This window comes from Coturnix japonica, chromosome 2 (assembly GCF_054131305.1).
Source record: "Coturnix japonica strain WE chromosome 2, WE-NBRP24, whole genome shotgun sequence".
Taxonomy (NCBI): domain Eukaryota; kingdom Metazoa; phylum Chordata; class Aves; order Galliformes; family Phasianidae; genus Coturnix; species Coturnix japonica.
In genome coordinates this window covers 126,572,077-126,585,110 of record NC_140664.1, presented here as the reverse complement: position 1 = coordinate 126,585,110, position 13,034 = coordinate 126,572,077, and the positions used below count along the sequence as shown (strand labels likewise).

The 13,034-nt window shown below is 44.4% G+C and overlaps 1 protein-coding gene across 2 annotated transcripts in view; it reads left to right on the top strand.

The window, feature by feature from the left end:
* Positions 1 to 7,053, top strand: part of KIF5B (kinesin family member 5B) — a 31,698-nt gene extending 24,645 nt beyond the window's left edge. For both annotated transcript variants that reach the window (XM_085538869.1, XM_085538868.1), the window contains exons 25-26: positions 2,170 to 2,302; positions 4,563 to 7,053. In XM_085538869.1, the coding sequence (XP_085394995.1) occupies positions 2,170 to 2,302; positions 4,563 to 4,569 (140 nt within the window). In that variant the 3' untranslated portion in view covers positions 4,570 to 7,053. The remainder of the gene's footprint in view (positions 1 to 2,169; positions 2,303 to 4,562) is intronic.
* The last annotated feature ends 5,981 nt before the right edge of the window (positions 7,054 to 13,034 follow it).

Below are 13,034 nucleotides of genomic sequence, written 5' to 3'. Positions count from 1 at the left end.
TCCCACCTGCTGCTATGCTGTCAAATACGGAGGGCTAGCAGGGTATGAGACCCGTAGAGGGATGTACCTGAGCCTGTGTTTTTCTTTAGTTTTACTTCATAGCAGGAACTTTTTGGTCCTGCCTTTTTGTTGTCCTTGATCAGATCTTCAGTAGTCAATACTCTTTCCTTAAGTACAAATGCAACTGAAACGAGAGCTAGAGTTGAACCTGTGTTCTATAGGCACATCAAGAGCTGTTGCAGACTGAAGTGGTTTTTGCGGGGGGACTGGATTTCATTTTTTGGGATGCACTGAGTGGTGATGCAAAGACTGGTGCTTTCCTGCTTTATCTTTGCCTTGAGTGATCTTTAAGACAACAAAACAGTTCTCTAGTGAGTTTATCACAGGAATAAAGCCTCCTGTAATTAAATGTCTAATTGAAGTAGGCCTGTGCTACTGGAGGTCAGTTTCTTAATGAGCAGAAATTGAGAAGTGTATCTCTGATGTAGCTGCTACCTGTAGTTGCTTTATAGCTAAAACTGTCTGCTGAGACCTAAATACATGTTCAATAAGGACAGGCAGGGAAGGAGGAGCGGGGACATGGCTCTCTGTATTGTACTGTTTTGATGTTGTAGAGCTTGGGGCTGGGAATGATAAGGTCAGGTCCCTGTGGGTGAGGATCGGTGAGAAGACCATAACAGACCCCCCACTAAGATGAAGAGGTGGGAAAGGTGTTCTGTGAGCAACTGGCAGAAGTCATGCAATCAACAGGCCTTGTTCTCATGAGGGATTTGAACTCTCTACAAGTTCCACCTGATGAATGGTGGAAATACAACACAGGGCAGAGGTGGCAGTCAGAGGTTTCTAGAGCATATGGGAGATAACTTCCTGATACAGCTGTTATGAGAACCTACCAAGGGAGGTGCCTTGCTTGACCTGCTGCTCACGAACAGAGAAGGACTTGAGGGGGAGACGTGGTGATCAGGAGCATAAAGAAGTTGATAGGATGCACAGGGAGAAAACTAGAAAGGCAAAAGCTCAGTGGTGAGCTCAACATGGCCACTGTAGTAAAAGGCAACAAAAAAAGATTTTTTCAAATATATTAACAGTAAGAGGAGAGCCAGGGAGAATCTCTATCCTTTACTGGATACAGTGGGAAAACATGACTGAGGATTAAGAAAAGGTTCAAATTCTCAGTGTCTTCTTTACATCAGTCTTGAATAGTCAGACCAGTTAACCTCAGAGTATTCAGCCTCCTGAGCTGGAAGGAAGACACTGAGGCCCTGGAGCATGTCCAGAGAAGGGCGATGAAGCTGTGAGGGGGTCTGGAGCACAAGGTGTAGGTAGAGTGACTGAGGGAACTGGGATTGTTTAGCCTGGAGAAAAGGAGGCTCTGGGGAAACATTATCTCTCTCTATAACTGTCTGAAAGGAAGGAGACTGTGGTGAGGTGGGTATCATCTTCACTGGTAACTGCCCAGGGGAGTGGTGGGGTCACTGCCCTCAGAGGTGTTCAAGAAGCATGTAGATTTGGTACAGGGTTTAGTAGGCATTGTTAGTGGTGGGTGCATAGTTAAACTAGATCTTAAAGGTCTTTTCCAACCTTTATGATTCTAATATGTCCGAACTTCATGAGATTAGGAGCTGGTGCAATGGTTGTTGCAAACGGTTTTAGTTTATGAAAGCACATGCAGCATGTGAATTGCTTGTCTAAACTACTTTGAGCTCAGAAATATAGCAAGTATTGTAATGCGTGCTTGTAAGTAGTGCCTGGTGCAGTCTATATGGGAGTTTTGCCTGGAGTAATCCATTTGCAGAGCTGCTAGCAGAACAGCATTGACTAGTGGTGGGAGTGAGGTGGGCTAGAATTCTTTACAGGAACATAAAGCTCATAAAACTTAAGTGATGAGTTGAGTTCTTCCTGACAAGAAACTGTGCTCTTACAAGGACATCCATTAGGTGGAGCAGATAATACATGTGAAGATAATAAGTAGGGACAACAAAAGGAACACCATGTCTGTTTTTCAGTGCTCAGTACTAATCTGATAAGTTTGGTAAACATCATCTCCCTCAACTTGTTTTCATTCAATTTTTATTACCACTTTTAGCTCACTGTAAAATAAAGCGTTAATAAATTTGAATGATGACAGTGTTACATACAAACCTGTAAGTCATGTCTCTTTTCATGCAGCTAAGCCCATCCGTCCTGGCCAACATCCAGCAGCTTCTCCAACTCATCCAAGTGCAATTCGTGGGGGAGGTGCATTCACTCAGAACAGCCAGCCAGTTGCACTGCGCGGAGGTGGAGGGCGGCAGGACAAAGTGTAAGTTTGGCTCATAGGATTTGTTTTAAATGTACAACTGGACTGCTTCTCTGTTAGCTTCATTGCTGTCCGTTCCTCTGCATAAAATCATGTAAATAGTCATCAAGTTTTGTTTCCCCAGAATTTATAGTAGGAGAATCAATATCTGTGTACATCTGATTAATGCATTTGCTTTTGTTTTGCAACTAACATTTATTGTCGAACAGTAATGCTGGAGTTCTGTTGCATTAGAACAAAATAACAATATCCTATTGGCTTATATATATATATATATATATATATATATATATGTATGTATTTTCTTTTTTTACCAGCCACAGCAAATAGCTAATATTTGGAAATATTCTGGCTTGCTAGTGTTTGCTTTTGTAGTTCCCTTTAGAAAAACATTGTGTAATAAAATAAAGAAGACCCTTATGTATATAAGACAATGTTCTTATACATTGTTTCTTAGCAACTGTGTATTGTGTTTTGCGTGTTGGTAATTTGCAGGTGTTTAATGGATGAAGTAATGTCTCTGTCCCCTAAATTTAAATGTACTAATTAAAATACAGCTATAGTAATTGAAATCAATATGTGCACTTTTAAACTTGAGACTGCACCTGTATTTCATAAGTCATTAAACTGATGCAGGTACTCATACGTGTAATTCACTGAAATAGGTCTCTTTTTCATTAATTTCTGCACTGTAGTTCATTTAAAAATCATCAGAAAAGCTTTGCTGCTACTTCTGTCCCTCACTTTTGAGTGTTCTGATAAGAATATCTTCTAGGAACTCTTAGTTCAGATTATCGGTATCTTCAGTTGGAAAACCCTTCCAACATGATCGTGTGGTGCTTAACTCCTTGGCCTTTTTCTTCTTGAATGGCTCCAGAGTGGCTTATATTAATCTCATTTCTGTTCATTTATTTTTGCTAGCTGAATGTCTTGTCAAGTCTTTTGCTTTAATTGAGGGAAGAATCTCAGGCTGCAGAACTACATAGAGCAACATGGTTCTGTTCAGTAGCCTTTCTTAACGTAGAGGATGAAGTGGAATATAATTTAATTTGGAGCTACAACTCCATTCAGTGACGAAGGAGCTGGCAGATTGTGGATGTTTGATTATTATTTTTGCTTGATGAAGCTAGTCTTGCAGCTGCTGTGACTTTGAAGGCAGTAGAGTTTATTTGTCCAATGCAGAGGCATCTGGAGGTCTGATAGATCTGATTTATTTTAGATGCCCGAAGCTTGTGGATGTTCATGGTAAAATAGTGCTACCTAGATTTGTTAGGAGAGAGAGGCTACTAAATGTCATACCTCTTTATCAAGTGGTTCAAGTACCCTTATAATCAGCAATAAGTAGCTGAATTTTGAGCTTTTATCTTACTTCAAAGAACAAATTTTCACTGTTGATTGTGGGGAATTTCAGTAGGAGACTTAACACTTGGACTTTTGGACTATTTGTAGATAAACTGTCAGGGTGAGGAAAGATAAGTTGGAAAATAAAACGCCACAAAAACAACCAGATGACAAAAGAAACCAGTGACATCATATAATGGGCTCACAGAGTCCCTCTGGGCAGTTTTAAAGCATTCATAGATTTTTCTGTGTGAACACGTTACACATTGCTATATAATAAAGCTGAGTTTAGCACTTATGAGCACAACGGTGGTCGTCTTTTTCTTTCTTTTGAGGGTTAATACTAAGACAGCCAGCATCTGGCTTTCTGGTTGGGTTAGAACTTCTGGTACAGTAGAAACATGATGTGCTGTTCAATATCTGGGCACTGCCATTTAACCACTTATTGTAGGTGTTCTCAGCTCATTGATGAGAGAGTCACTCAGTTGTGACTTGCCTACAAAAATGAAACTTCATTAGTGCTAAATAATCTCTTCATTCCCACCTCGTCCTTCCAAAAGAGCAGCAGTTGTTAGATGGGTAGGTGCTACCCAGACAGTTCTCACTTCCCTGGAGAAGCAGCGATAGCTGTGGGAAATGGAGGCGAGATAGAATTGGCTGGATTGGTTTGTTTGCTTATTTGAGTATCAGTCAGCTTATCTTGCTGTAAATTTGTATTGGTAACAGCCAGCATTGCTTAAATGCTTTGTGTTGCGTAACTTCTCATTCTAAAGCAGATGTTGTATTAGCATTTATTTAAGTGGTTTAAGAACTGAGCTCTTAAGAGCTGTATAAATAGCGGCTGTACTGTAAGTGTAAATAGCTTGGCTTTTTTGGCTTGTGAAGTACAAACATTTAACTCCTGTATTTTTCTCATTTACAGTTGCTGAGAGGTTAATGCGGCGTGAGGAGGATTGGATATCGCATAGAGGGAGTCATTCCATGACAATATTCTCTCCCTTTGGGGACTGTAGGATTATTTTTTGAAAATGTATAAATTATACCTGGCCTGTACAGCTCTTTTCCCCTCTACAAATTCTGCTAACGAATTCCCCCTTCCCCTCCAAACAAACAAAACTAGAGTGCAATTTTGGCGTCTTGAGAAATGACGTGTTAGTTCAAGTGTAGCTCTGCTCATTACACCGTTTGTCTTTCATGTCTTAAATTTAGCCTGCACTGTGCCAAGCTGAATGTACATGGAGAAAATCTTAGTTCAAATTTTCTAGCTTCTTTTGTGTACATTTTATTGTCTTAGGGAATGTGCAACAGTGTTTGAGTATATTTTCATTTCCATCACTTCACATAACACTACGTGTCCCACTGAACTAGAGCGGCACTCTGCATAACATTACGGTTTTCTTTTGGGATGCTACATAGAGCATTGGAACTAAACTTATTTGTACAGCGTAAGAATACTGAAGTGTGCTTACGACAACTGCCATAAGGCACTAAGGAGTTCAACATGAACAAGGCTGTTTCACTGTTACCTGATTCGATGCCAGTTTATCGGGTGCTTTAGAATTAAATCCTGTACAGTACTAAGAGTAAACCGAAGTTTACAAAAACGACTTTGGCAATGGATTGTCTCATCTGTCCTGTTCCCGATTCTACACACAGTGCAGTCTGGTGGAGTGGAAACTTTCTGCTTCATTCCAATGAGCTTTTTTGTCCATTTGTCTCTATCTGTGACGGTTCACTTTCGCTGTTAGTGGAATGAGCACAATCTGAAATGTAACTCGATATTCCACTGCATACACAGTCCTGAACTTAGGGCTAAAAAATTTTAACTTCCAATTCCAATTAATTTCAGCAACCGTTTCAGATACACCTAATCAAGGATACGGCTTAAAATGGATGTATCTGGAAGTCCCAGAGATGCGTTTAGAAATAAAAATAAAGCACTACACTGAATTGTGTTTGTAATCCGTTTGTAAGTAGGTATTTGGAATGTCCTGAGTAGTAGCTGTTGGATCTTTTTTCTTCTCTTTGCAATAAAGTCCTGTAAAGCGGCTATGAAACGAAACACGGGTTTTTTTGGTCGGTCGGTTGAGCTCTTATATTCCCACTGAGCTCTATCTGGGTTTTAAAATCTTCTAGCCTGATTTGCCTAACTTATTCATAGGGTTTAGCCACTATAATTTTTAGAACGGCCTCTGGATAGAAATTAATTATCAGGGCTTTTAGGAAGAAGGAACTGAATGTTATGGAATGAATTGGGATGGCTTTCCATGCTCGATTAAAATGGCTTTGAGCGTTAGTTGGAGTTCTCTTGATGGGAGACCCAGACCTGTGGCTGTTAGAGGGCAATTCATGTTCAACTTCTATATACTAGAGAAAATACTTACATTATGATGGAGCGTAGTCAGACTTTAGACCTTGAACTGCTGGTTTTCTACATCTACATTAGTCTGAGTTCTTCGTAGTTTGTTTTTGAAAGGTCGAGTGTGTCGGTCAGAAATGTTATTTCTTTTGGAGTTCTCAGCTTTTAAGGCTTCTGTTGCTGAAGGCTGCCCAACACTCCAGACTTGTTGTTTCAGAGCATGTTCAAATACAGTGCACTGAGGAAAGAAAAGGAAGGCAAGCTGTTCACCTGACATTTCTCATAATGAGAACGGCACTGTTATCTGTTTGCATTGACTCCAGGCGTTCAGGCCTTCATCTGTCGGTTTGCAATCATAGAAGCAAAACCCCACTTTCTTTAAAATGCATCCAAATGAAGCAGGATTTTTTTTTCTCGTGCCTGTGAATGAGGGTTTCATTTCCATAGGTGTGATCATTGTGGGTTTTGGTGCTGAACATTGCTGTGTTTAATAAATGACTGGTAACCGATCTGTAGCTCAGCATACATCACCTTTTTATATTTATACCTTTTTTATTTTAAACCTTGTTTGGAGTTTACCAAGAACTGCCTCTGTAAGTGTAAAAAGGAACAAACAGAACAAAAAACCTCTTTGCTTTCAGGTTTGGCTGTTGTAGCTCAGCTGGACGGGACAGTGACTGCTCTTTGTAAATGAATCTTCAGTCTACAGGGAATGTTCATCACTGCTATTGAAACTCGCAGTCTTGGTTCTTATTTTTACGTTCCTCCCAATCAGGTTTTTTACAGGAAGGTTTAGGGGTAGGAACTCGGTGAAATAATATTTATTTCAGGTGAGCGACTAAATTATTTGTGTAACTGAACTGCTGACTCACTGCTGTGTGTGATCCTAAATTTGACATGAGAGGACAATTCTACCTGTGGAATACGATGGTTTAACTTCAGTACGCTTAAGATGCATTGAAAGATCGGTTTGGGGAAGACGCCGTATAGTTTTAACTTACTTGCATGCTGTAAATGTATTTGTGTTTAAATAAAGAGAAGAAAAACCTTTGAACTTGGTGCATTTATCCACCTGTGTGTTGAATGGTCGGGGGGTATTTTTTTCCTTTACAGGTTTCCTGGCTAATTATGGAATCTGTGATCACCTGTGGCTAAATTTGTAGAGCTAATAATTGTATAAAAGCACGCGCAAGGGTTAGAGATTCAACTGCTGGTACGTTAAAGATGAACTCATTAAAGATCATCCTGGCAGCCCAGGGCCGCCAGGGGACGCGCGGAGCCTTGTTCGCTTTTGCCTCCCGCTCCCACAGAAGCTGCGTTTCTCTCATGCCCTCACCTCCTCCCGGGCTGCAGCCGCTTAGAGCCGCCAAAACCTGCGCGGTTCATCCAGTTCCAGCACAGGGTACGTCAATGATAACATGGCAGCAAACGAGCCCTTCTGCTGTGGGCTCAGTGGGGATGCAGAGCGCGTGACTTGCATTGAAATGATCCATGTAGCTCTGGTTGAGTTTATTAACATGGAGACACGCTGGTGAAAATGAGCCGGGGAGCAGGAAACGAGAGAATGTGCATAACAAATGAGCTCAGCACATGAAAATAGGCATAAATTACAATAAAACATTGCCTTCTAGCTTTCACCCAGCTGTAACCGGGAGCTTTGCAGAGAGTAGGTGGGCGATACTCTGCTCTCTACAGCGGCAAGGAAAACTCAGGGGCCTTCAGAAGAGAAGTGGTGTTTGTCTGGAGGGGGGAAACCACTAAGCCAAGGGTACAAGTAGCAGCAGGGAAAACAAAGCCCGTCACCAAAGTGAACCAAAACAGAAAGTCATGATTCATGTGTGGGTCTGCAGAGAGGATTCCCCGCTCCCACTTCCTTTATGCCATCAAAGGGCTGAAAAACCAAAACCGCCCTGCGTTGTTTGGCTTTGTTTTGTTTTTATAGACAGGATTAGGAGTGTTTGCAAAGAGGTGTTTGACCCCTCGGGTGGGGCAGGGCTGGGATCTCACTGCTGACTGCTCCTGCCAGCAGCACCTGCCCTGTGCGGCCATTGGGTGACTGGGATGCACTGAGCACCAGCCTGAGTCAGACACCAGGACACCCCTGTGACTACCCTGCATTCATGGCCAGCCACGTGTGGCACATTGATTTCTAGGCTTGAGAATCTGACAGAGGGAGGAGAGCAGGGCAGTACATTTAGCTGAGGAGCTTGGTTCACATTCATGTATCTATTACTGATAGAGTCATTTATCTTTGGCACAGTGAGTGCTCACTCACACGTTCAACAGCAAACATTCACTACCATTAGGCTGCTGTCAGTACACATCCATCCGTGTGGGTGTACAATTGCATTTCTTACTCTTTGAGACTGCTCAGCTGACCCTTTGGGGCAGAAGCAGCCCTGTGGGTACCCTCTGGCCTAGAGGGCCCAGTCCATAGTGGTCAATCAGTGCACAGCATCAGTACGGAGAGACGTCTGACCTCTGACTCCTTTGAAAAGAGAAATGTCACTGCACATTGACTCACCCTGCAGTGAGACTCACGCTTTCCAAACAGCTGCAGGTCCCTTCCACCCTCTAACATATTCTTGTGGGGGAGTGATATGGAATATGTTCCCTTCTGAAACGTTATTTTCACTTGACGTGTGTGGTAATGGGTGTGCAGTAATGTCACTGAGATTACCCAAGAGTGTCACATGCTGGAGGCTCTGTGCCGTTTGTTTCTAATGGCAGTTTGTGATACTGCAGATTTTAGGCCATCTCTCAGTTCAAAGTGAAAAGCAAACAAGCCAGTATTGGGAAAGTCTTGCTTGAGATGGGGAAAACGGTTCCTGGGAGAAAACCTATTTATTGCTCTCTGCTTATGAAACTCCTCACAGAGGTCAGAATTGTTCCCGTTTAAAGATCACGTAGGTTGGTACAGAAAGATTTTCTGAAAGCATAGAATCACAGAATGGCTTGGCCTGTACGGGACCTTAAACACCATCACTTCCATCCCCGTGCTGTGGGCAGGGCTCCCACCCAGCAGCTTAATCTGCCCAGGGCCCCATCCAACCCAGCCTTGAGTGTCCCCATTGATGGGGCACCCACAGCTCCTCTGGGCAGCAGTGCCAGGGCCTCATGGCCCTCTGAGTAAAGGATTTCCTCCTAAAACCTAGCCCAAGTCTCTCCTCTTTTAGTATAAAACCATTCTTCATACATTAGTAGCAGAGATAGAGTACTATATTAATTAGATATTAAATAATTAATGCTAATAACCAGCTCAGATCTGGTGGAGGCCGTAGGGCAGCAGGGCCATGTTCAGACAGAAGCACATTGCTCCATCTCTGCCTGTTAAGCTGCTTTGCTGGGAGCTCAGGGATGAACTCAGTCCATTCTGGCACACAGCTTTGCCTCTGCTTGTGGAGGCTTCCTGCTGCCTGTCTCCCCTTGAACAGAGGGGCAGACACCCTCCTGTCATATACTACTAATATATATTCTTGCTATACTATACACTATTATTACACACACTGGCCAGCTGGCCCGGTGTGGAGGCAGTGGCTGCTGGGGCACCTTGCCAGGGCAACATCGGCACGTGCCCGCTGTCTCACTCACTCACCACGTCCCTCCCTTTGTGAACTGGAGCAGTGGCTCACAGCCCTGCTCTGCCAGGCAGGTCTCCAGGCTGGGTGGTGCCCAGGAAGGTGTGAGGTTAACAAGGCTGGGGGTGAAACCTTCTCTCTTGGCAAAAGCGCAGGTGGATGCCAGCCCCAGCCTGCGCGCTGCCTCAGATTCCTGTAACATCACACCTCTTGGGCGATGCATTTGGACGTGGCAGGTATGTGGCACATTCCAGTCAGCCCATGTGTGTGAGCAGGAGGAAGCACAGCAGCAATTAGTTGCAGCTTTGGAACTGGAACGCACAATTACTGCTGTTCCACATGCCAAGAGTCAGCCGTGCAATGAGAGGGTTGTGATGGTAATTAGGAACTGCGGGGTTTTACAGAAGTTGCTGTTCCCCAAATCCTGCTTGTTACAAACGATCCCCAGGCAATTATAATCCATGGCACATCCTCAGGCAGGGGGACAGTTCTCATTTCTCCATAACTCTCTTGCAACCTGCTATTCAAGGAGGATGAGATTCGCCCACACCAGAGCATGCCTGTGGGTGACCGTCAGCCCTGAGCCCAACTCAGAGCAGTCATTCATCTGCTAAACTCAGGCACTGAACACTGCAGCTCCTTCTGCCCACTGTTCATGGCCGGAAATCTCCCTTTGCTTTGCCATACTGGAGAGACTCAGCCCGGCAGCTTCACCAAACGGAGTGTTCTTGCTCTATGAGCCGATTTAACAGATTCTAGAGCTCTTATCGTACTCCTTTGAGGAACATCTGAAGCTCACCTGTGAAACCAGAGCAGTGCATGCAGGACTGACCTGCCTGGCTGCACCAGATGGGTGTGAGGAGGAGGTGGTGCGGCAGAAATCACCAGGTCACACAGCTTGTCTGCGGGTTTCCTGCTTTCCTCAGCTCACATCCACAACAGTGATCCCTATCTGAGGCACCTGAGTGATGACTAAGCTCATGTGAGCCACCCACCAGCCCTGTTTGCCATTGCAAAAGCCATCACAGAGAAGAGTTCTGCCTGGCTGCTACCACCAGCTCTGAGCTCTGGTCCCATTGAAGGCTTTGGGCATCACCAGGACACCGCCAGATGGGCTCGGTTTGGGAAGAAAGCTGGCATTTCCCTGTGGTGGGTTATTCTCAGGCACGATGTGTGCAGGTGGTTGGAGCATCTTCATCTTTGCTTGTGAAGTTATTTCCCTCTGTTATCAAATAATTCATCACAGAAGCTAATGCAATCATCTGTGAAGTATTAAACCTGCCTCTACATTGATATCTGCTGTTTCATCAATGCATATTTTTAATGAATGCATATAATAGAATATACGAAGTTGAAAGGGATAGATTAAAGGAAAGAGCACAGCTGAAAGGAGTACTTTGTGTGTGGTGTAGTAAAAGCATTGGTGGCTAAAGCCAGGGTTCATATCTGGGGGCATCAGCTAATAGTGGAAGACCACTAATAGTTCACATCACATCAGGTAGGGTCACTGTGGCTTGAAAATGAGGTCAGAGTGAGTTGTGTTTCTTTTAGGTTAAAAATCCTTTGTTCACTAAAACCACCTATCTGACCTGCATTTATTCTCAAAAAGGAGAAATGGATTCCTACACAAATCTATACCAACAACTGTGCCTCACACAGCAGCAGGGGGAAAAGACAGCTTACATCTTCCCTGGCGGGACTCAGAACCATGTAGGACATGTGGACTGTGTGCTTCAGGGTTTGCCCTGGGTTTGGCCAGCCTAGAGGGAGAGGGAATGGAAGTGGCCACTGATGCAGATGGAGGGGATGGCCTGGAGTGCACAGCCCCAGCATCACTGCTGCAGAAGACAATTAATTTAAGAAAGAAACAATGAATTTAAGACATCTGGGGCCAGAGGTGGGAGCCTTTGGGCAGGTGGAGACCATGTGCAAGAGACAGCAGTGAGGCAAAATATTTTCCAAGCAAAGATCTAATTAAGGATTAGCTAGACTGATCCTGCTGTACAGTGTAATTAGGAGATTACTGCCTGGCATGGATTAGACTCAACAGAAAAATCTCTGCCCTGCTGTATAAAGTATTTCGGGTTTGGGAATGGAAACGTGTTAAGCAACAGTTCTTCCCTGCTGTGATTCTGTGTCCTGTGTCAGCCTTGTGCTGCTAAAGCGGTGTGAGGTTCTTCTGATGCTGAGTGAATAGAAACCTGTGTGGTCTCCTGGTTTGGAGGCTGAGAAACCCCAAAAGGAGGTTACCGCTGCCCCACAGCCAGTGACTGCAGCCCCCATAGGAGGTGACTGTGATCCCACAGGCTGCTGCCTCATCCCTGCAGGGAAGTGGTTGCAGCCTGGCCCAGCATCAAGGGAGGAACCACCCGTATCCAGCCAGGGTCCAACAGACCAAGCCAACCACTGCACTGACTGAGAACCGATAACACTGTGAGAACCAACCACAGTGGTTAAACTCTCCCACCTGCTACCATAAGCATTTCTAAATCCATTAACTCAAAGTAAAACCAAAGCACATCTCTAAGTAGACTAGCAGCAGGAGAAATAGCATAGAGAGGAACCGGCTGCCCAGAGCCAGTGGGGTCCCTGCCCAGATGCTGCCCGGGCTCCCTGCTCTGGGTGTCCCTGCTTGAGGAGCCAGAAGGACCCAGAGGTCCAGACCTACTTCAGCCATGCTGTGATTTTATCATTCATCCTCACCAAATTCAATAGGATGCCCCTGGATCAATCAGTGAGACCGGTGCCATCAGGCAGCCGCAGTGCTTTGTGTTGTGCCTGCAGCTGCAGATACCCAGCACAGCACTGAAGGGAATGAAGTTCTATGCTCAGCTGCAGTTCCCATCCCTTTGCCACATTTCCTTGCCATGCAATAGGGCTGTGACATCAAGGCTGTGGGGCTCCCGCAGCATCGCCTTCTCTGCCCATACTGCTTATGACAAAATCCCATTGTGGCAAGGCTGTGCAAGCTCAGTGGATCCCATTTCCTCTTTCAGTTTCTGAAGCTCAAAAATCAATGTAGAGTTTCAGTGCCCATCACACGCAAGTGTCAGGTAATAACAGAACACCGTGAGTAAATTAAAGGACTTTTTGCTTTTGGAAGCCCTGATTTTAAGCAGCTCGTTTGTCTTATTCCTGCTGTGCAATCACGGGATCAAACATTGCAGAATTTACAGAAAATAGACAGTCATCAGCACGTCATCCTGTCAGGCTGATCTGTCTGGGGATGAATGCCTGTCAGATTCCCTCAGCCTCAGAAACTGACTGGGGCACTGTCTGTGTCCAAGCAATTTTAGTGAGCCTGCCTGCATTCACACCAACTGAATGTTCTGGATATTATATTGAGGGTGTTCAAACATGATCTTGATTAAACCACCCTCCTTTAAGGTGGAATCCAGAATTATTTTGCAGTTTACCCGTAATACAAACAAAACATCTGTGATACATCATAAGCTTG